Source organism: Aquarana catesbeiana, linkage group LG04 (assembly GCF_042186555.1).
Source record: "Aquarana catesbeiana isolate 2022-GZ linkage group LG04, ASM4218655v1, whole genome shotgun sequence".
NCBI lineage: Eukaryota > Metazoa > Chordata > Amphibia > Anura > Ranidae > Aquarana > Aquarana catesbeiana.
In genome coordinates, this window is record NC_133327.1 from 423,142,192 (window position 1) to 423,165,418 (window position 23,227).

Consider the following 23,227-nt stretch of genomic DNA (forward strand, 5'->3'; position numbering starts at 1 on the left):
CATAGAATTCTGTCTACAGATATTACTGTCTTTACTAGTAAGTGCTTGAGGTGATTGCGGCCGTATTAGTGTGCTTACAGGAAGAGGATAATTGAAGTGCTAGGAACTCTGTAGCCGCAGCAGGAGCACCTCTGGCAGGGGATATGATTTGAATTACAGGCAATGAACCACAGGATAAGGGACAGGGGCAAGTCCTTATGGGATAGAATGATCCATTAGTCCTGGGTAGTACCTACAGGGGGAACAGGCCTCTCGTCGCACTCTTAAGTAGGCAGCCCGCTGGAGAGTAGAAGAGACACTGTATATATGAAGGAGAAGGAGAGAGGAGCAGAGCCAATCTAAGTGTAGCAATGGTACAACTGTCTTTCTCAAAAGGTAATACACTCACTGGAAGGTGGAAAGTATAGGCAGACTGCCCGACGAAGGAGCACGCATGCTCCGAACGCTTGCACGGACATAGCCTCCGACGCACCAGATGGCATCGTGATAGCTTCCGTCTGAGCCTCCTTCATCCAGCCCGGGACTCCAGAAACCACCAGTGCAGCAGGGAGTGACGACACATCGCTTCATAGCTGCATTCACGGATCTCTGCACCCAGCACAGCTGTTAACCTTTGATGTGCCTATACTCTCCACATTCCAGTGAGTGTATTACCTTTTGATAAAGACGGTTGTACCATTGCTACACTTAGATTGGCGCCTCTCCTCTCTCCTTCTCTTTCTGTATTAGTTCACCTGTGACAGAAACAATTGAATACGGTCAGTGATACTTTTTTATTTGTCCTAATGTACATTTTTTTCAGGAAAAGCATTTGAGGTATGTCCCCTTCTTCAAGGTACCAGTAGTACTGTTAGGACCTTAAAGAAGGGGACATACTCTGAATGCTTGTCCTGGAAAATTGTATGTTAGTGCAAATAAATAAAGTATCACGGACAGTACTCAATCGTTTCTGTTTCCTAGTAAGTGAAATATTCACCCAGCTTTCCCATAGTAAAGATATTTTAGTGGGTCAAAATTATACTGGTAGTGTTATAAGGAAACAAGATAGTCTACAGTTACATGTAAGGAAAATGGAATATACTGTCATTCAGAATTCTGCTCACATTTTGTAATGAGACCTTACAAAGACCTGCTAAGCCACAGTTAATTGGTTACTACTTACCTCGCAGCACAGTTTTCAGGTTCACTTTGGCTTGCTTGTGCAAATCCTCTACACATGGTGGTCTGGATGAGGGAAGGAAGACATTTTCTTGTTGGTGCCAAGATGACGTGTAGTGGACTGTCCACTTATTTTCTTCATCTAAATTGGAAACAGCTGCAAAGATGAAAAGAATGCTCTTATTAGTTATTGTTCAAATCTGATAAACCCTTCAACAAACTAGAAAGATCACTGATAAGGACTGGCAGACATCTGCCTGAGAAGGATAGGTTCTTCTAATGGACTGAAGCAGAGCTAGAGCGGTGAGCACCTTCAAGTAGTGGGGAAGGATTGGCCAAGTTGTACAGAAACGTTTCCAATTTGGAAAATATCTGTGTGTGGTAATTTAGAACTTCAGATATTGAAAAAACATGCCATCGTTTTTTAGGTGTACCCCTGAATGTCTCAATCCTCATTCAAGCATCACATCCATCCATGGAACGAAGGTGAGATTGTTCAATTTATGGGAAGTTTACAAGCCACAATAATAATCTGCTATTGTGTGCATATAGAGTTTTGGGGTCTTTTTTGTTTTGTGCTATAACTTTAGGATTCCTAAAAATGATTTTTCATTTCCATGTCCCTAGTCAGCATTCAGCTTGAATAAACTGTTAAGTAAACAAACATCTGGTACTCTTTCCTTTAAGCAGATGGCACAGCTGTCAACTGAGCTGTGGCAAAGATTTGGCCTTGGCATATGGGTAATTTTTAAACGAATGGCCCAGGTAAGCATTTCTGTTCCCTGCTTCAAGGTTACCATTTAATTATATCACTGAAATGAATAACACAAAACAACATAACTGTAATAAATATACTAAAATGTTTCCATTAACATCGGACCACTAAATAACAGCTTACAGGTAACAACATTTTCAGACTTTTTTTTATGGCAGTGCCGTAGTCCTTAGCAATTAGATTTCAATTTTCTGAAACCTGGTGAGTGAAATAGTTCTCATTGGATGCCACGGGTTAATTCTCTGTGCACTTTGTCTAATTAAAGTGTATCTGTAGGTAAAACCATTTTTTTCCATTTACAGTATCGTGGGGAAGGGTTAGACTCTCTTTAATGTTTTTTTTTTGCACTCTGTGTCCCAATTGTGGAGATTTACTGCTGTTTTTGAACTGGTGACTATTGTCCTCTAAAAAGAAATGGGAAATCTAAAACTGTAGAGTTGTCTCAAAACAAGAAGGGGGAAAAAGGAGAAATCTCCAATGGGGACAAGTGTCTAAGGCTGGCCTTACATTCATCAATAACTGTCCAAGATTCAAACCGTTAATGGGCAGGCTGAATGTACCAATTTGATCGATCGATCAACTTGGGTACAACCAGCATGCCGGAATTTCTGTGTTCTCCTGCAACTCCCCCCCCCGCCAGGAGCAGACAATTGCTTGGCAGGAGGGATTCCCCTGTCAGCACTGTCTGTGTTGATGGGGGGATCACGCAAAGTTCTTTCCTGCAACCCGTGGTTGCAGGAAAGAAATTTGCACTATGTATGGCCTGCCTAAGAGGCAACTTGCAATCACTTTGGGAGATCTACTTAAGTCTAGTAAATACTGCTAGTTTTTTTTTCGTTCAACCCAGGGGGCTGGACGAAAAAAAGCTGACGGCTCAGGTCAGAGCCCCTGTACTAACAATCCGAAGTTAGCACAGCAATCTCCCCTGCTGTTCTATTGTGTTCTGACAGGGGGACAGCCCCCTGCCAGAACACTCTGGTCAGCGCTCGCAACCATTGGCTGAGAGCTCCAACCGGGAGCCAATCAGCAGACCTTTTTCGGTTATGCCCCTTCAACAGAAGCCAGACCAGCTGCAGTACACACGGGACGAATGTCGGCCAGTTTCTATTGAACCGGCCATTGCCACCTGACATTCAGCCCATGTGTACAGGGCTTAAAGCTGTCCACTGTTGATATGATTTTCTTTCCTGCAACCAGGAAGCTATTGGGTTCTCCTGGTAGGGGGGTGTGGGGAGATATCCCTGCTGGGAGAACACAGTGGTTATTGCTAGCAGCTATAGCCACTGGCAAGAATCGCATCAGGAAAATCTGACATGCTGGTTGTACCCACGTCGACTGATAGATAGACTTGGGTACAATCAGCCTGCCCATACATGGTTAGAATGTTGGCTGGTCCCTGCAGAACCGGCCGAGATTCAAACCATCTATGGCCAGATTTACTTTCTGCTGCATCTCTGGGAAGGGAAATATCCCCAAGTGTATAAAGGTAGCGAAAAAGAAATGGGCAGAGGTTTTAACCCTTACATGCTCTGTTCAAAATGTAAAAAATGTTTTGGCCCTCACATACATTTTAAATAGGCACAGCTGTTGCTTTAGTACTAGGATTTGATAGTAGAATTAAGGATCCCCCCACGAATATTAACTTTTGTCTTATTAATTGGGCCCAATAAAGGTATCCTAAAAGCTGATGAACTGGTTAACTGGGAAGAAACTGGATAATTAATGCAATTACACACTAAAACCAAGATTAAAAGGATTAAGGGATGGAAGTGTGCCAGCATCCATTGCCTCCATTTCTAAAACCAATCCTCAGTCACAAAAACAACTTTGTTTTAACTTAATTTAGTAGATAGTGCATTGTGAATAGAACTTTAGCCTTCTAGAGTACTGTTCTGGTATAAAATGAAGTATGTGCAGTTTCCTTGCCAACAAAGTAGCAAGCACATTATGCTAATATACTATAGAGAACAAAGATAGATTTTAAACTGAGCTGTCATGTACTGAAGGCTTAACATGTTCCTGTGACAGCTCCGTAAAGTGATCATACCAAATTATTTCTCAAGCCCAACAATACCATCTGCTACAACATTCTCTCCAATAAGACAACTGATATGAAATGGGGAAAAAAGCATCACACTGAAAGAAGACTAGTTTTATTTGCTCATAAAATTGTCACCTCCTCTGGTGCCAAGGTAACAACACTAATATCCTTTCCCGAAGCCATGCCTGAAATCTGCTGCCATGGATATACACAGCAAGAAATGGAGCCACACCATCCCCAGGGACACGTGTCAGGTGCAGACAGCAAGTGGCAATATGTGCTAACATGTAGCCATATGGATACAAAGATAGAGGTTATCATATTGCATTACGTAAAGGACATCAGCATTGGACTGAATTAAACCGTCTGGAAAATAATAAAAGCTTTATCAGTGAACAAATGAGTTTGTTCATAAGGAGACATGCACCCAAAGGATTTGCATTGTGTTTGTTACAAGCTCCTCCATATTTTACGACATAGCTGAAAAGTTTTGCAACTCCATAATTGTTAAGCTGGTTATAAAATGGAAACAAAAGTAAGTTCAAAGAGAAGAAGCTTTAATTGTTTATCATTAAAAGAGATAAAGGTTAATCATTAGGATATAGAAGCAAATTATCAATTAGCCAACAACAACAAAGGGATCAGCACAGACAAAACTCCGACTACTAAAACCACAGGAGGCCTAAACAGCCTCTGGACATTCACTACTTGTTTTATTCATGTTTATTATTCCTTTTACCTAAGAGACCCATAGTTAAGTGATGGTGGTAGGAAAGATTAACTGCAAAACAAATGTTTTTATAAAGAGGAATCCATTGAACAAACTCAAGCACTTTAATGGTCAAAGGTTTATGCACTTGTGGTGCTGACCTTATCCTGAAAGAGAAAAAATGATGGCGGTAAAACTCCAACCTGGGCGATGGACTCCTTAGGTCCGCCTTGAGGTTCTGCAGAGATTACATATAGATGTAATTTCTAGATTTTGTCAGACTAGTAGAGCAACCCTAGTATTGTATGCTGCTATGTAGTATTGGTCAACATTTAAATTCAAATGTTTAACATTGCACGGAAGCTGAAAAAAACTGGAAAATTTTAATCATCATTAATATGTGCCCTTTATAGCTGGACAGGCTCATGGAGTAAATCCTAAGGCATCAAAATTTTTGGTCCATCATAGGTGAGTTGTTAGACACAGCTGTGTCAGTAAACTACACCCCTATGTTTTGCAGCTTGAATATGTAAAGAGATCATTCCAGAGAAGCAGCTATATCTTCATCTATAGCTACTACTGAGGAAATGTATCATGCGCTACTAACCAGAACCACAATGAGTACCTCCATAGCCCATGTAAGCATAAGCAAGGTTGCAGAGATATGTCAGTGTTGGCACAATGAAGCCAGTACACTAGATGCTCTCTTCAGGGTGGCTCTTACCCTTTGAATCCAAAGGTTAAAGTGCTTATCATCGCAGAAACGCCATGCACATCACTATGGCAACCTTTACCATTACATTTGTGATTTCTATTGCTTAAAGCAATACTAAATTATACAATTGGGAAGAACAATCACTTAAAAATATTGCTAATTATTGCATTTTAGTAATTTTTAGACCAATTAATGTTACATCAATGACAAGTCTCTTAGCAAGTGCATGCTCCGCTCTCTGTAAAGCTTTCAATGGCATGCTGCTCCCACTCTATTGTTCAATAACTTGTGCTAAGGCTAGCTCTCAAAACAGAGCTGGTGTAAGCTGCAGTACAAATCCGAATTCAACAAAGCTTTTCCTAGGCATGTTGAGAGGATCGGGGAAAGCCTGCAAATTAATTACAGCTATTAGTTATCTGTACTGCAGAAACTACACAATTCCGTAGACGCTGAGAAAAAAAAAAAAAAAACATCCTCTATTATCAATGTATTAAACCACTACTCAATACTTTACATTGAATTCAGTAAAGGTCTGCAATTATCTATACAGAATAAACAATAGTACAAGGCTTTGACCTTGATATTTACCAGGGTAACTGTCAAAACTCTGTTCATGTAAAGCTCGGTATAAAAGAAACTGTTGTCCTATTCTACAAATATAGCAATGCCTATCCTAACAACACATAAAAAAATGTCTGCAACAGCAAACACAAAGAACTCTGAGAGCCAGAAAAGGTTTTTTTTCTTAGGAACTCTCCAGATTTCAAAAGAATAGCCATAACATTGTAAGTTGAAACAACAGAACGTTAGCTCAAAGAGTTTAACAAAGGCATGTGCATCCTGGGAAAAAGACTGTATGCCAAGAAAGCGCAAGGTGGAGGAGTGCTTGTACGCAAACACATGACAGCAACTCCTGCAGATCTGCATTGCCAAGCAGTAATTCAACACAAAGTATACAAATAGTATTAGGCTCTGGCATGCTAGGCAATATCACATTTAAAAAAAAAATCACATATGGAATAAAGAGCAATTGCTGCGTTTTTCTAACTACTTACTCTTTTTCTTGAAGAGGCTAATGAGAGATTTCAGCTTTGTATTGATAAACACCACCATTTCCAATGAGTTTCAGTTTCCAAGTTATAAGGCCATAGAAAACATGCAGGTTTGCCAAGGTCTGGTGTCCACAAGCGTCTTCTGATGATTCTTCCTGGCAACTTCTTGGTTCTGTTATAACACTACAGTATAAAGATTCCTGCTAAGCCTTGACCCTGAAATCCCTCTTCCATGGTTTAATCTCCAAGCCAAAAGAGCAGATGCGCTGAGAAGATGCCTGGATGTGAAGATGTGACCCATGTACTAGCTCACTTCAGACTTTCTGCCTCATTGCATCTTCACTGAAGACTTCTTTTTTCTGTCTTGTAGAAGATTGTCATTTCTCTTCCTCTTCCCCCACCTCCCTACCATCCCCAGATCTGCCTGTTTGCTCTGTTCTCTGTTGAAGTTCCTAAGCTACAGTGCAAGGCTCAGCACTCTGAAAGGGGCAGTATTGGCTTTCAGCTATTGTTATTCAAACGCCCCCACCTCCCTGAAACCCTGCCACCGAAACCAATGAGAAGCACTTTGCTCAGTGGGGCTGTTAAAAGATGATTATTTTTCTGTCTATTTATGTCCACACTTACCTGGCCACAAAGGTATTGTTTGAACTGCTTTTGTTTTTTTGGCTGTTGTTGGCAATCTATAGTTGTTTGCATAATAGTCATGCAAGTTGAGCTAAGTAAACCTTATTTAAATACAATGGACTTTTAATTCATAATTCTCACGTTCAGACTCAAGCAAAAAAAAGGAAGAGCCTCTCCCTATTTATTAACAGACGCCCCATTTAATTAACGAATTCCACCAACATAAACTCTATCTACATACAATGGTACAAACGCTGCAAGCAAGATCTAAATTTTACAGTGTTTATTAAACTTATACTATATTAAATTACCACTGTACCTTCTGGCTATATGGTTTGGTCTTTTCCATCTCTTTGTGAAACAGAACACGTTTGTAGCTGCTTATTTGTATTACAGTTATAAGCAGATAAGCGTTTTTAAAGTTGTCATAATACATTTCACAACACTTATTATTTTTTGGAATATTGACCCAAGGTGAAGCTGCAATTTCGAGGAATAAGGGAGCAAACTTAACAACAATTTAAACAAAAAGGGTTGTTCTGTTTATGTTTTTGTTATTTTCTTTTTTTTTTTGTCTTTGTTTTGTTTTGTTTTTTCTTTCCTTTTCTTATATATCATTTATTAAGTTTAGATACTTAATGAACTTATTTGATATACTATCTGTTTGTATGTATAATTAGAAAAAAAGAATATTTGAATTAAAAAAACAATAAAAAAAAGAGCCCCATGTGCTATGAGAAGAAGCTGATTATTTACATGAGTTTGCTGGTAGCTGGGCTGCAATGCATGTGTCACTCAAACAGTTGGGAAGCAATGGATTCCCAGACAACGAGGGGGCACAAGGTCAACCAAGTAGACCCATTCTGACAAGTGCAAGTTTCTTGGTGCATAGCTAGACATGGTGGGACAAGTGAGGCTTTTCTTTCTTTATCAAACACCATCTATTTTGTGATGTGCAGGCTCTCTAGATTTGAAAATGTTCTTCTTTAGATAGTTCCAATCTTTTCCACTACAAAGATTTTAAGAATACACATGCAACCGTGCCAGTAAATTTCAAACTGCGTTTAAAGGTAAAGGAAATGCGCATGGAAATTGCAAGTTATCATTTAAAGTTCGAAAATTAGATAGGTGAACATATCACAATAGAAAGTATTATTTTACAGAAAAAAATGTAGATGCTCAGAAAATACTTCCAACAGAAGTAGAGAGTCAGACACTAGTGATAAATATGCTTGGAATAAAACATAGATCTTTCCTCAGACAAAAATGGAAAAAAACATTAAAAAAAATGCAGGCCTATTGGACTGTAATTTGGAAAGGCTTCCCAAAGGGGTTTTGTATTGCAGCAGAAAATTCCAAAATAGATTTAAAAAAGTATAAATTTATTGAAAAAAAATAGTCACATACAAAGACATTGATTATAATGAAACATGAGCTCTGTAAGCGATTACAGCTCTGTAAGCGATTACAGGTATATCATAATACAGCCGTGAACATAGCAAGATATAGGTGTATATATAGTCATACCGGAGAGCGCCGACGTGATTCGACCATTAACAGTAAAGGCCTTCTTCTGGGGGAATGAGTGAAAACTCTAAAGGGAAATATATTGTACAAATAAACACATTTCAAAGTCAGACAACAATATATATTGGTATTAACACATAGTGGTAAATATAATTCAAGAATCATAACCTAACGACTGTAGAAATAGCTCCAAAGTGCTGTGCCTAAAAAGTTGCTTAAGGATCCAGGCGACGTAGCAAGAACTCCTGCCCCGCTACAAAAATGAAGGGGGCAATGCTAAAAGGGCTGGAGAAAGGGCCTACAAGAGGCCGTGCTTGGTCAAAATGCATCGGGGCTCTCCAGTATGACTATATATACCTATATCATGCTATGTTTATGGCTGTATTATGATATACCTGTAATAGCCTCACTTACAGAGCTCATGTTTTAATATAATCAATGTCTTTGTATGTGACTTTTTTTTCAATAAATGTATACTTTTTTAATCTATTTTTGAATTTTCTGCTGCAATATAAAACCCTTTGGGGAAACCTTTCCAAATTACATTTCAATTGGGGTGTGCAGCAACCCTTATCTCACCATTAGTATCGCATTCCTTTTTTTTTTTTGCAGGCTTATTGGACATTCACTTAAAAAAATCCAATCTTTTTACGATTTTTCTGAGAAGTGTATTTCATGTAAAACTGCATGTTTCCTAACACTCTTTGCTTGTTTATGGCTAGCCCTAAGCTACCCACATGCATTAGACAAATAAACATATGATTTTGAGACAAAACCTGCTATGTACTGCCATACATAGCACTGTAGTTGCAAGTGCTGCATTTGAACTGGAACATGCAATAGTGAAGTGGGTTAACTCCAGAGCATACTGTATACAAGTATGTGCATTTGTTAACATTTTAAATGTTTGTTATCAAATGCAGAGATTTTCCAACACGTTGGAGAATTTCTGAGACCAATGGACGACCATTCCCTTTTCTCTATAGTCCATCCACTCTAAGCTCCCTTGCACTAGTGTGGAGACAACACATGCATTTTTAATGATGCCTTTGCCTGGTAGCATTGATAATGTCACACACATTATCTCATCTCCCACCCATCACCCCTCTCCTACAGTCACATTTCCAGTTGACCTGCTCAGTGCAGCCATCTGGGGCAGACACTTCCATAATCACTCACACTGGATGCCTGCAGCCTGCCTATGTGAAATGACAATCGACCCAGCAACAGTGCAGCTAGTACATTCAGCAGGTTGCTATATGCTACCACACCTCAAGTGCTCAGCGAAAAACGGACAATAACTGTAAAAAATGACAAACAACCTAAGTAGAACGCAATCTTAAAACAAAAAAAATTTAAATGTATAATAAGTTATGTAGTAGTATATGATGACCGCTATAGCATGTTCATTATATATGCATATCCAACTAAACTAAACAAGGCAAAGCTTTAATGTTTGCATGTAACATATGAGTACAGCATGCAGGCAGCCAATATTATTTCCTATTCATGCCTCAATAAATAGTGGCCGACTCCTTCCATCTAAATGTTTATAGCTGCCCATTCATCTTCAGATGAGTCTGATATATCTTTTTTCCAGCAGCAAGTGTCCTGAACTGTAACAGATTTGGCCTTCCATAGTCAAGGGAAAATAGAAGATTACTTGAGAGTAGCATATACATGACAATTGTATCTTTCATCGTAGGGATATCTGAATGAATACTTATCAAACATGAAACATAGTCCACAAAAATGCAGATCTCAAATGAGCCAACTTTTGTAGAAAATTTGCATATACACCTTAAGGAAAGGCAATTTCCTAAAGTGTATGTAGACCATATTTTTCATATTTCTTTTGAATCTGTTCAATAGGTGCAAAAAAATCCGCTGATCCTGCCAGAAATCTTATCAGCTATAATCTCTGTGCATTCCGCCTGTGCTGCTCTTATCAGGTAGTTCTGAACAATCTCTGAGGACTTCAGAATGCCTCCCTTCTATGTTATGAAGAAAAGAAAGGGGGGAAGATATTGTAAAGCTGGCCATAGATATAGATGGATCGAATCTCAGCTGGTTCAGCATGGACCGGCCGATATTCAATCCATCTATGAGCAGGCTGATCTGTTGATCCACTTGGGTACAACCAGCATGTTGAATTTCCAGCACGCGATTATTGCCAGTGGTTATAGCCTCTAGCAATAATCACTGTGTTCTCCCAGCAGGGAAGGCTCCCCCCGCCCAGAGAACACAATAGCTCTGTGGCAGGGATTCCCCCATCAACATTGACTATGTCGATAGGGGAATTGAGCGATTTTCTTCCCTGCAACCCGTGGCTGCAAAACAGAAAATCTCATCATCTATGGCCTGCTTAATCCTGTCCTAAGATGACAACATTGCTCCTTCATAGATATAGTACAGTGAGTGTTGTCACTCTAGGACAAAAAGTGTGTTATTGACAGGATCACCAGGTGGAAATAAAATGGGAAAAAAAAGAAAATGAATGCAGCTACATTTAAGGACTGGTAGGTTTCACTATATATATATTGTCTTGGGTTTAGATGCACTGTAAGATAGACATGCAGAATAACTGTAGGACCGATGCAACTTAGTCCTTCTGTGTACATAGTTGTCACATGTATGGGTTTGGATTGCTCCAGCTTTGTGTATACAAATGGAAAATGTGTTTTTCCACATGGCCATCAGGCAATGGGTACAACTCCCGGACAATCGTTTATATCATTCCCTGCCTGACATGAATTCTGGACAGTTTTATCAATACTCAGATGACCACATGTCAGTGAGAAGGAGACTCCTCAGAAGGTTTAACCTGCATGTGTATGGCAGCTACACAAATATTCTCTGGATTCAGCTGGCCCTTATCACTAATGTCAGAGGTTCACAAAAGCCTCTTTCATATCACATCCCCCCTGTTTATATTCATTCTGTGAGTATCCATGCCTCTGACAATTGACAAATCACAAAAGCAGCACTGAAAGGGAGTGAGTGATAAAGGAGAACTGAATTAGTTATCAGGAAGCACATGCAAACCAAACCAAACCAAAAGGCTTCTTGTCTGTTCACTATGGCAATAAAGATATACAGTAGTTCCATTGCTCTGCTAGGAGATACTGAGTGTGACTCGGAAAATATATGTCTTTATCAACAGCCACGAGTCACCAATTACTAAATCTGAAATAAGAAAAATCAATAACTATTTGGCACTATTTAGAATTTATTAAGGATTTTCTACATTAATGTTTTCCCATTGAATCTCACCTGGAGTACAAATTAAGGTAACAATAGCACTCTTATGTTGCCAGCAAATGATAATGGTTGATTCCTAAAATGTCCAAAGTTCCATACCAATAATGAACCTAGAACACACAGGTGTAAAAAGAGCCACATGCTGACCACACATGTTACAATCCAAAGCCTGGTACACACTATCGTTTTTTTTTTTTTTCGTCCAAGCTGAATGAAAAAAAAACAAAAGAGCTTGGGAGGAGATCCTGTACTAACAATCTGATGTTTGTACAGCGCTGTCCCCTGCTGAGCTATTGTGTTCTGAGTGCTGATCAGATGCCGATTGGCAGACTTTTTTCGGTCATGCCCCTTTGGTAGAAGCTGGCCGCCAGCTGTCGGCCGCCTTCTGTTGGACCGGCTGCCGAATTGGGGCCGGTTTCTACTGAACCTGCCGATATCCACCCGATATTCGGCCCGTGTGTATGCCCCTTAACCGTACAATTTCCATTATCTCTACCACCAACCATGTAGCACAAGGGCCTGTCTGAATAAATTTGCCTGAAACTGAAAAAACTGTTAAGGCAGACCCTCGTATTATATAGTTTTGGTAGCTCTAAAGGATATTGTACAATCATGGCAGTGTAGACAACTTGAATTTCAGCTGATTCCTCCTTAATCTGCCATAATTTGAGCCATAGGTTGGATTAACCTTGTACTGAACTATATCCATTAAACTTTATCCTGGCCTTTCAGAAGTAGAGCCCCTTCTCTTTAGTTTTTTTGGTATATTGTGTATGGATCACGGATTGTCTGGGGCCAGCATTAATCAGTCAGCAGGGCAAAGGGTGGATATCCTGGAGTGGAGTGTTTGGTGTTGTCTGCACATGCAGTCACTGTTCAGATATTCTGACAGCCGCGAATGTTGGCTGTCAGAATACAATAGCCATCGGCAGAATTGCTCTATGCTGTATAGTGTGGATGAAGAAGAGAAATCTGAAAGTAAGACCTAACCCCTTTTCAGTTTTACTGCCCAGGTAAGTAGTGTCCCTGTGTACAGCCTGGACCTCAGATTCAAGAGAGTCCAAGAGACTCATCAGGGACACAGTGATCAATTTTAAGGCTAGCACAGGAACACGCTGGTACATGATTTAGAGCACATGGATGGAAAATTCTAACTGTTAAACTATAGACAAATCAACACAATATAATACTATAATACTATATAGAAATATATTTTTTTTTCACTAAGGCCAGACTCCTTTCCTCCTGGCAGCAGCGTTTTGGCAGAAAAAACACTGGACAATTATAAATTTGTGTGACGCGTTTAGGCGCGTTAAGTACTTAGGCCTGGTTCACACCAATGCAGGTTGCAGATTGCATATTCCAAGTGCGTTTTGCGTTTTTCAGTACATGTTTTTGATCCGTTGAAGTCTATGGAACCAAAAACCGGAAAAAAGTCCCTTTCCATAAAATGCACAGATCTGAACATGACCCATAGGAAACCATGTTAAATGGACTGTAGTGTGTCTCGGCAAAACTGAAAATGCACTAAAAAATACATAGGTGTGAACCCGACCTACGACAGTAATTCATTTCATTGACCAGAATAATAATTTATTTTGGCCGTTGAAATGAATTACCGTTCAAGTGCTAAATGCGCCTAGCACTTAGATGATTAGATTTTCATGTGTTTAGGCGCATCAAGCGTTTTTTCTGCCAAAACTTTGCTGCTCCTGGACGCACACTATGAGGTTTTTTTCTGCCTCTAAACACCTCTAAAGGCCTATGTGTGCATGGACACATAGGCTAATATACAGGGTTTTTTTAGGGCAGGGAAATAAAATGCCAGACAGCCCTAGGAGCAACAGAAAAAACGCCCAGTGTGCATGAGGTTTAATAATTAACTTCTTTCAAATTAAAAAAATTAACACATATCTACCGCCCTTTTATATGCAACTCCTCTGCCTATGGACTCATGGACTATTGAAGTCTTGTATGTTTCTATGTATATTTAGTACCAGTATGGGGACATTACAACCCTTCCTGCTGCACTTTGTGCAATTTTTCGTGATGTTTTTGGATTCAATTCTTGTAAAATTGCAAACTTTCAATAAAAATTATTAAAAAAAAAAAAAAAAGAACACATTTAAATAGATCTATAATCAGCTTTAAAGAAAGTGGAATTGGCGCCAGTTTTTCCAGCCCCTATTGACCAGTTATAATGACGATAGCAGACCTGACATATAGCATAAGGTATATCTTGATATGAAGCATCACTGATGCACACCATCATTTGAAACATAGTGTTTGTGCCATTGCATATCTTAATTGATTATACACAGGCAGGCACAGAGTAGTCACGTCATAGATGAAAATCACATTGTGTCCCAATTTGATCTGAGAAGCATTTAATTAACACAGGCAGCAGGAAAGGTTATGTGTCCTTTAAATGTCAGAGCCAGTATATTTGTGCATTTAAAACAATACAACCATGTATTGCACTGCACTATTAAACTGTTAGAATATGAACAATAAAGATGTTTTCAGTAAATATTAAATCCGTGATTATGGCTAGACAAGGTGTAATTCAGCACTGAATAAACAGAAAATGGCGCACAGAACCAGATATGGGAAAAGAATATGTCTTCCTAGCAAACAGATAAGCAAATACAAGGGACATGTGAAATGCCACATAAAGTACAGGTAAAAGAACCCATTATCATTAGATAAAAGCCAACTGATGCCAATTCAAAACACTCAGATGATAACGTGACAGTACCCTTGATGCAAATGATTGCAACAAATAAGTTTGCAGCACCAAGGTTGAAAGAAAGTTCAATCACTCAGAGTGGAAATGTATCATCAAATTTAACCTGTAATCAAAGATAACCAAAAGATAAAGGTGCTGCCTTTTTTACAGTCTATGCATCAGATATCTGCCAGTCTGTGACCACTCATGTGCTAGACATAGAAGTTAAAGGTCTTTCTGAAAAAAAAACAAGTGTTTCAATTGGAAGTAGTTAACCAGACATGAGTCGCCCTTCCATGTGCTCCTTCCTGTAAAGGCACGTTATAGATTAGGGTGGTTGCCATTTTTATGTACTGTTGGTGAATTGGGGAGGGAACACACTGGATACCTTCACTGCCATTGTGCTATAGATGTGTGTCCAGTGCGATCCTATACCTTTAAGGAGGGGTGGGCTACATTTATAAAGCCAGGACTGCAGTACACTGGGGTGCCGTGAAGTGGCCCTGCAGCTTACACATATATTTGCAAACTTGTGCAAACTAAACCCCTGGTTTTAATGTGAAACATTAGACAGGACAATTCGGTTTGTTGCAGACTGGTTGAAATTTTTCCTTTGTTTTTTAATCAGAAACAAGTGCCTACTAAAATTAGATTGGTCCTAATCTTCTAGATACAGCCATTTTAAAGAATAACCATAGGCAAATCGTAAAAAATCAGCATACCAACGTGCCTTTAACCCCCTCAGATCTATAGCTGAATGACGTCTACAGCATGGACCTACTTTGCCGGGAGGCCGTCAATAGAGGTCCTCCCCTTTGCACGCCCCCCCCCTGCAGGGCGCGCGGTGTGATCACCGAGTCAATGAAACTCGGGTGATCGCAGATCGGAGTAAGGGGTTGATCCCGGCCCCTTACCACGTGATCAGCTGTCAGCCAATGACAGCTGATCAGGTGATGTAAACAGAAGATCGGCAATAGTTTTTTTTTTTTCTCCTCACGCTGACAGCTTCTGTGCAAGGGACATCGGTCCCAAAGAGGAAGAGGCGAAGCCGCCTCATTTGTGCCAACCAGTACCACCTTCCAGTGCCACCTGCCAGTGCCATGAATCAGTGCCCACCAGTGCATAACAGTGCCAGCAATCGGTGCCACCTATCAATTCCCACCAGTGGAGCCAATCAGTGCCTCATCAGTGCCACCTATCAGTGCTGCCTATCAGTGTCACCAGTGCCGATCAGTGCCCATCACTTCCACCCATCAGTGTCCATCACTGCCACCTATCAATGCCCATCAGTGCCAGCTATCAGTGCCACCTATTAGTGCCCTTCAGTGCCACCTATCAATGCCCTTCAGTGCCGCCCATCAGAGCCACCTATCAGTGCCCACCAGTGCTGCCTATTAGTGCCCATCAGTGCCGCTTTATCAGTGCCAATCAATGCAGCCTATCAGTGCCCATCAGTGCAGCCTCATCAGCGTACATCAATGAAGGAGAAAATTGACCTGTTTGCAAATTTTATTAACAAAATATAAAATGGTTTTGTATATTTTTTTTTAAAATGTTCGGACTTTTTTAATTTTTTTTACAAAAAATAAAAAACCCAGAGGTGATCAAATACCACCAAAAGAAAGCTCTATTTGTGGGGAAAAAAAATGACAAAAATTTCATTTGGGTACAGTGTTGTATGACCGCGCAATTGTCGTTCAAAGAGTGACAGCGCTAAAAGCTGAAAATTGGTCTAAGCAGGAGAGGGGTTTAGGTGCCCAGTAAGCAAGTGGTTAATAAAATACAAAGTTGTCAAATTTAAAGAGGAACTTTGGTCTCACAATCCCCCCAGGATTATCAAGGGCTGCCCTCAATTCACATTCAATTCACCTGTCCAGCCAATTCAGCGTTGTTCTGCTGCGGTCCCCTGCCAAACCCTGGGTTCCACGCCATCATCTTTCCCTCTGATGGCACTGGGAGCCTGGGTTGCTCTTTCGGCGTTCAGGCAGCTGGTCCCTGATGATGTGCACCAGGCTCACACACCGGTTACTGCTCATGCAGCTTCTGTGATATGTGACATGCATGTCTCAGGAAGCTGTGGGAACTAATATATGTCATTCTCGCCTAGGCGATAATGGTGGCAGGGGTTGGGGCCCCAGTAAGAGAAATTTAAAGAAATATAAACAAGCAAAGAAAATAAAAAATCCCATTTTTTAGATTGTAGATGATATGGGGATGTTGCAGGAGGAAAATTCCCTTTTGAGTTCCTGTTTAAGTTGCTCAAGCTCCTTTGTTTTCTTATTAAATACCAGGTGATCCTTTCTACTTAAAGGGCTTTTTTCTGCAGGGTGACCATGCCATTTGACGTGCAGTTGTCACCCTGTGCAGCAGCATTATTACTCATTATTACTTACATAGGGTTATCAGCATTGTCACTCTTCTTGCTAATCTCCTTGCCAATCAGCACAGCAAATATAATCCAAAAGGGAGCCCTCCATCCTGGAGGAAGTGACGCAGGGTGCCCTTTTGCATCCTGCCTCTTGGGTTTTTGGTGGATCTTGTGATGATGTCACAGGGGCAAATAAGAGGATTTCTTCACTCTTTGGGAATGTAAGTAGAAAATACGGGATGGCATTTACAGAGGAGGGTGAGAGCATTTTAGAAGAACACCATTTAACTATACATGGACTTAAAGTCTGTAGGTAGTATGATTTCCTAGAAGGCTACACAAAGAAGGTAATTCATGGGCAACTTTAGAAAGCATCAAATGATTAGCTTCCTGATCTTCGTGACTTTGTTGCTGACAAATGTGTCTCACAACATCCTCAACCTTTATAAAAACACATTCCCCAAGTAGAATCACCTGCATGTTTGAGCCAGATTCACCTTTGCTCAACATCTGTATTTACTATTTTTCATTTGGAAGACTAAATCTAATTAAGGATTACTGTACTCATCATACACCCTACATTCATCAGCCCAAATCTATCACCCACTCCAACAACTAGATCCTCATTTGTTACATATTCAACAAACTGCAAAGGATGATTTTAGCCTAAAACCCTAATCTGCATATGTCACCAATGGTCCTGCACCACATACTGCTACAAGGAGTAGATTTTTTTTTTTTGCACACTATACCGGAGCCAACCATGTGGTCAAAAGCAGGGATCTTAAACTGGCGGCCCTCCAGCTGTTGCCAAACTATAAGTCCCATGAGGCATTGCAAGGCTGACAGTTACAAGCATGACTCCCTCAGGCAGAGGCTTGATGGGACTTGTAGTTCCACAACAGCTGGAGGGCCACCAGTTTGAGACATCTGGTCAAAAGGGTGCTGCATTGACTCCCGAATGGTCTCAGTGGTTGACATGAATAAGATATGTCTTCAGCACACCCACAAGCTTGTTTCTAAGTGCAAAGCTTTTCTTTATTGCATGATCACATAGAACAGGGATATGCAATTAGTGGACCTCCAGCTGTTGCAAAACTACAAGTCCCATCATGCCTCTGGGTGTCATGCTTGTGGCTGTCAGAGTCTTGCTATGCCTCATGGGACTTGTAGTTCTGCAACAGCTGGAGGTCCGCTAATTGCATATCCCTGACATAGAAGGACAAGGCTTCAGGACCATACTGGGAAACGTCATAGCTGATGTGAGTCTATGCGCCATCATGTCATAGCACGCAATAAGGAGGAGCTTTGCACCTACTGTTACAAGTCCAGAATACAGCAGGGCTAATGCAGGAGGAGAGTATTCTTTTTTATAAATGCACCAATGAGACAAGAAGACATCAGGTACAAGAAAATACAGTTTATTCTTTAACTGTGATAACACTGGATGTTTCAAATGTTTGCCCTGTTATACCTTGTGATTGCAAGCTTTCTTAGTTACTAATAACAATGCATTTCTCACTGGCTCTTAAAGACAATGACGCACTCTCAATTTTGTTTCTGTGCTATTAAACAAAGTGCAAATTTTTATAAAAGCCGGAGATACAAATGAATTCACTGTGGGAGAGCTGACATCAACAAGAAGAGTTTAATCCTAGGAATGTCTTGTTTGAATCAAATTGGTGGAAAAAATCAATGATGCAATCAGTGCGAATGAACTTTCAACCTTTCGAAACAAGAAATCAATAAGGTTTTAGCTCCTCTGTCCCAAGATATACCATTTCTAAACAACTCAGACCTATATAGTAGGGAAGAGGTTTATTTCTGCTATAAATAATGAAGCTCATTCATACAAACATGCTTACTTAATAAGGTAGAACAATGAGCAATGACCATGGAAAAGTGCAGTAACTGATAGCAACCAGTACTGTTCAAACCAAATAAGTTTATTAGTTGAAGGCCTAGTTTACATTTGTGGTTGGGAGTCACCACCCTCAACTGACCCTTCTTCCCCATTCCCGTACTGCAGAGGTACTGCCATGGAAAATATTTTGGTAGCTGCTTGATCCCTACTGAAAATCTGTCCATGATTGCGAATTAAGAGGCCCTTCACCTTGAGTCCAAGGGCTGGGGTGGAATTGGCTTATTTTACTTAGTATCCTTCCTACTTCTGTTTTCTCTTTGTGAAGCAACTGATATCTTACTTATTTATGACTTATTATTGTAATCTCTTCATTGTTTTACAGAAGTTCTGAACCCATGAAATGCGTTGTGCATCTGCTAACAGGGTCAACCCAACTTCAACAGCATGCAAGAGAAGGGGGATTCCTTTTGTAAAAAAAAAAAAGATACATATAGAAGAAAATATAGCTGGAGGGTGTGGGCATTGAGGGCAGATTATGAACCATTATTTACATTTGAGAGGGGTAGAGAAGGAAGCGCCACCTGAGTGTAGTATTAACAAATGATGTTTAATGACACCAGGTAAAAACACACTTACAGGATTTTTACCTGGTGTCATTAAACATCATTTGTTAATACTACACTCAGGTGGTGCTTCCTTCTCTACCCCTCTCTCATCCATCACAGAGCCAGCTCTCTGAGGACAGCAGCCGCCTAGTCTACCAGCCTACTTTACCATTACATTACCGGTTACCACTTAACCCTTGAACTTCAAGCCTGTCTCCTATGTTGCTCAGCCCTTTATATCTCCTGTTATATATGGACTTGTGTGTGTGCGCTTACAGTTACCAATACTCTATTATTTACATCTGAGGTTGGAATTAATTGCCTTGTAATATTGCATTGGTCTTTGGTGGCATATATATATGTATTTTAAAGATTCAATGCCCATTTTTTAGGTCATTGTGAATAAAAGTTTACAGAATTTTATGCCAAATGAAGTTGATCTCTTATAACATGGGAGGGCACCTTTAGGGTGTTTAATTTGTAATGTTACGAGGAATGCTGGACAAAAAGTGTGTGATGCCAGCAATCCCTGACTGTCCATAAAATAAATTATGAAACATGATTGGTTGATAGTGGCAACAATTTAAATCTTGTGTTTATTTTTTTTTCCAATTTTTAATCTAAGTCTTGCTTTCCAGTCACTTCCTAGTAGCACATCATTGCTTTGGACTGGCTTCCTAATCATGACATCAGTGGACCATGTTTGCGCAATGTGTGTAAAACCCGGTCGCTCTAGCCCCATAATGAAAGCATGTGACAACTCAAGAACACAGAAGACAGTTGCAACCCCACAACTGCAAGTGCCTGAAAAGGGGTCTTCATGGCAGGATCACCAAGTATTCTTATAATGCAATCTGCAGACTTAAAAGGACTAAAGGAATATTTGAAAGGGTGTGAAGCTTTTATGAAATTTTAGGAATTGCATTTAGATCCCATCCCTAGGTGTGTGTTAAATGCATGTTGTGATCGCAATGACAAGATGAGCTAATAAATCATTTGCATAAGACAGAACCACGAGCACTTAGAGGATAGATATATATATTGAAAGAAATCCTGTCCTCAACAAATGTTAATTTACATATAGCTGAATGTGCCAGGCCTGGCAGGTCAAGATTCCAGCACATTATAAAAAGCTTTGAAAGGGTGGGCAGGCCATTCAGGTCTTGTGACTGGCGAGCGCCATCTATCACAGCCAGCACGCCGTGATTAAATACATTATTTCAACAAAGCTTTTCACCTCCTCTCTGACTGCCTAATCATTCTATGTGATTGTATGCTAACCATCTGCTCCTCATGTGTTTTAGGATGTTTTCCATTACTGGTATTTGTGCCAAAGCAAGGACAACAGAATCAACAAAGAGCACTTGTCTTGCGGCGTGAAGAAAGAGAACTGACTGTCCCTGTGTCTGGAGGGGCACACCAAAAAAGTTAATTAAAAGGGATAAGGAATACATATGCTGTGTTACTGTTAATACATCCAATGAATGAAGCCATGGCATCTTCTCTATCATGCATGTCAGATGGCTTCTAAAGCTGTGTTAGCATATTTACAATCCTACAGTTACTTACTTACATAGTTTAACTAAATGTTTATGCCTTGACTTTAAATATGAATTATGGCTAGGAAATAAATAGCAAATTATTCAGAGCTGGAAAAATTGAAAAACAGAGAGGCACGGTAAAAAGCAAAATTTAGGTCTTGGTAATGGTGTAGTAAGAAAACTTTTGCTTCTGCCTATTGTAGGGATAGTTTAGGAAGGGGCGATTAGGAACAGACAGCGGAATCTTGCTGCAGAAGTCACAGATGTATAGGAGCAGCTGCTGCTGGGAAGCATGTACAAAGCAATGTAAGGCTGACATCAACCACATCTGTCCAGGTATAGCTGCACATGGACTGATCTCACCTGTGCTTGGGGACATGTGATCATCCCTGAATGCAATTCAAAGCTGGTCATCTGTTCCTAACCATGGGTATTCTCTCCACATGCGGTTGCTTTCAGACAGCAATGGACGGATATGGCCGCTGTCAGCCTGTCATTGCTTTGCATGTTTCCTGGCCGCAGCTGTTCACATACACCTGTGATTCCTGCCACATGGATCAGCTCTCTGTTCCTAATCACTCATGGGAATTTACTGTCATAGCAGAGAGTGGTACAAACTTTCACCAAGGCAGCTCGATCTGCATGTACACACTGGGGCAAAGTGTGCCCTACTATAATATTTTGCACTTAGAGCTGTGAATGTACAGTATATATGACTGCAGGTAACACAGAATGGTGAAAGGACCCATGGTCGTTTGTCTGCATCCAGCCACAATAATCGCTGGCTGTGTGAACAATCACAAAAAAGCTGCGTACAGTACAGTTCAATGACAGGCTGCCGACAACCGGTCATTGAACTGTACTGGATCAGAGGCTGCAGCTATCAGTAGGTTCTCGCTGCTTGGATTTTCCCATACAAATGCAGCCTTAAACACAGTAGTAAGGCAGCAAACTAAATTTGTGAACTTTAATTGCTTTATTATTAAAAATAATAAACATTACATATCATCATGTGACCGCCTCCATCCCGCACATCTTTGGTCCTTGAAGAGCAGCATCAGTCTTCCCACCAAAAATTTAAAGTCAGCAGCTACAAATACTGTAACTGCTGACTTTTAATATAAGGACACTTACCTGTCCAGGGATACAGCGCCATCCTTACCTGAGCCAGTTCTTCACTGGGCTTTGGGTCTCTAGTGCAGGCATCTCAACTAAGGGAAGCCGGTTGTGAAGCCTTGTGACTTCACACACCTTGGGGGTGCGTGTGAACTTCTGCTCGGATCACCTAGGCAATCCGGGCCATATATGGATAAATATTCAATAGATTTAGCAGGGATGGGATGAACTTCGATCCATCTATGGTCATTCCCACTCGCAATCTCTACTCTAATTCATCCCAAAGGTGTTCTATTGGGTTGAGGTCAGGACTCTGTGCAGGCCAGTCAAGTTCCTTCACCTCATCCATGTCTTTATGGACCTTGCTTTGTGCACTGGTCCAAATCATTTGGCGGAGGGGGGATTATGGTGTGGGGTTGTTTCATACTAAGTCAGCATACAAAGACATTTTGGACAATTTCATGCTGCCAACTTTTTGAGAACAGAGTGGGGATGGCCCCTTCCTGTTCCAACATGACTGCGCACCAGTGCACAAAGCAAGGTCCATAAAGTGCCTGACATCACAAATTCACTTCTGGAAGAGTGGCTAAACATTCCCATAGACACACTCCTAAACCTTGTGGACGTCCTTCCCAGAAGAGTTGAAGCTGTTATAGCTGCAAAGGGTGGGCCAACTCAATATTGAACCCTACGGACTTATGCCCCGTACACACGGTCGGATTTTCCGACAGAAAATGTGTGATAGGACCTTGTTGTCGGAAATTCCGACCGTGTGTAGGCCCCATCACACATTTTCCATCGGATTTTCCGACACACAAAGTTTGAGAGCAGGCTATAAAATTTTCCGACAACAAAATCCGTTGTCGGAATTTCCGATCGTGTGTACACAAATCTGACGCACAAAGTGCCACACATGCTCAGAATAAATAAAGAGATGAAAGCTATTGGCTACTGCCCCGTTTAGAGTCCCAACATATGTGTTTTACGTCACCGCGTTCAGAACGATCGGATTTTCCGACAACTTTGTGTGACCGTATGTATGCAAGACAAGTTTGAGCCAACATCCGTCGGAAAAAATCCTAGGATTTTGTTGTCGGAATGTCCAACCGTGTGTACGGGGCATAAGACTGGGATACCATT

General features: G+C 40.6%; 1 protein-coding gene and 1 long non-coding RNA gene across 12 annotated transcripts in view; one reads left to right on the plus strand and one right to left on the minus strand.

Annotated features, from left to right (window-relative positions):
• NHSL1 (NHS like 1) overlaps positions 1-23,227 on the minus strand; it is a 291,056-nt gene that overhangs the window by 49,037 nt on the left and 218,792 nt on the right. For 9 of the 11 annotated variants that reach the window (XM_073627363.1, XM_073627362.1, XM_073627369.1 and 6 more), the window contains exon 2: positions 1,163-1,315. In XM_073627363.1, the coding sequence (XP_073483464.1) occupies positions 1,163-1,315 (153 nt within the window). Of the gene's footprint in view, positions 1-1,162; positions 1,316-6,453; positions 6,923-23,227 lie in introns of those variants that run through there. The other 2 variants (XM_073627371.1, XM_073627373.1) reach the window with 2 other exon arrangements.
• Positions 1,591-21,982, plus strand: LOC141140321 (uncharacterized). The gene is made up of 3 exons (XR_012243922.1): positions 1,591-1,644; positions 20,069-20,321; positions 20,735-21,982. It is a non-coding gene; the product is annotated as an uncharacterized lncRNA (long non-coding RNA).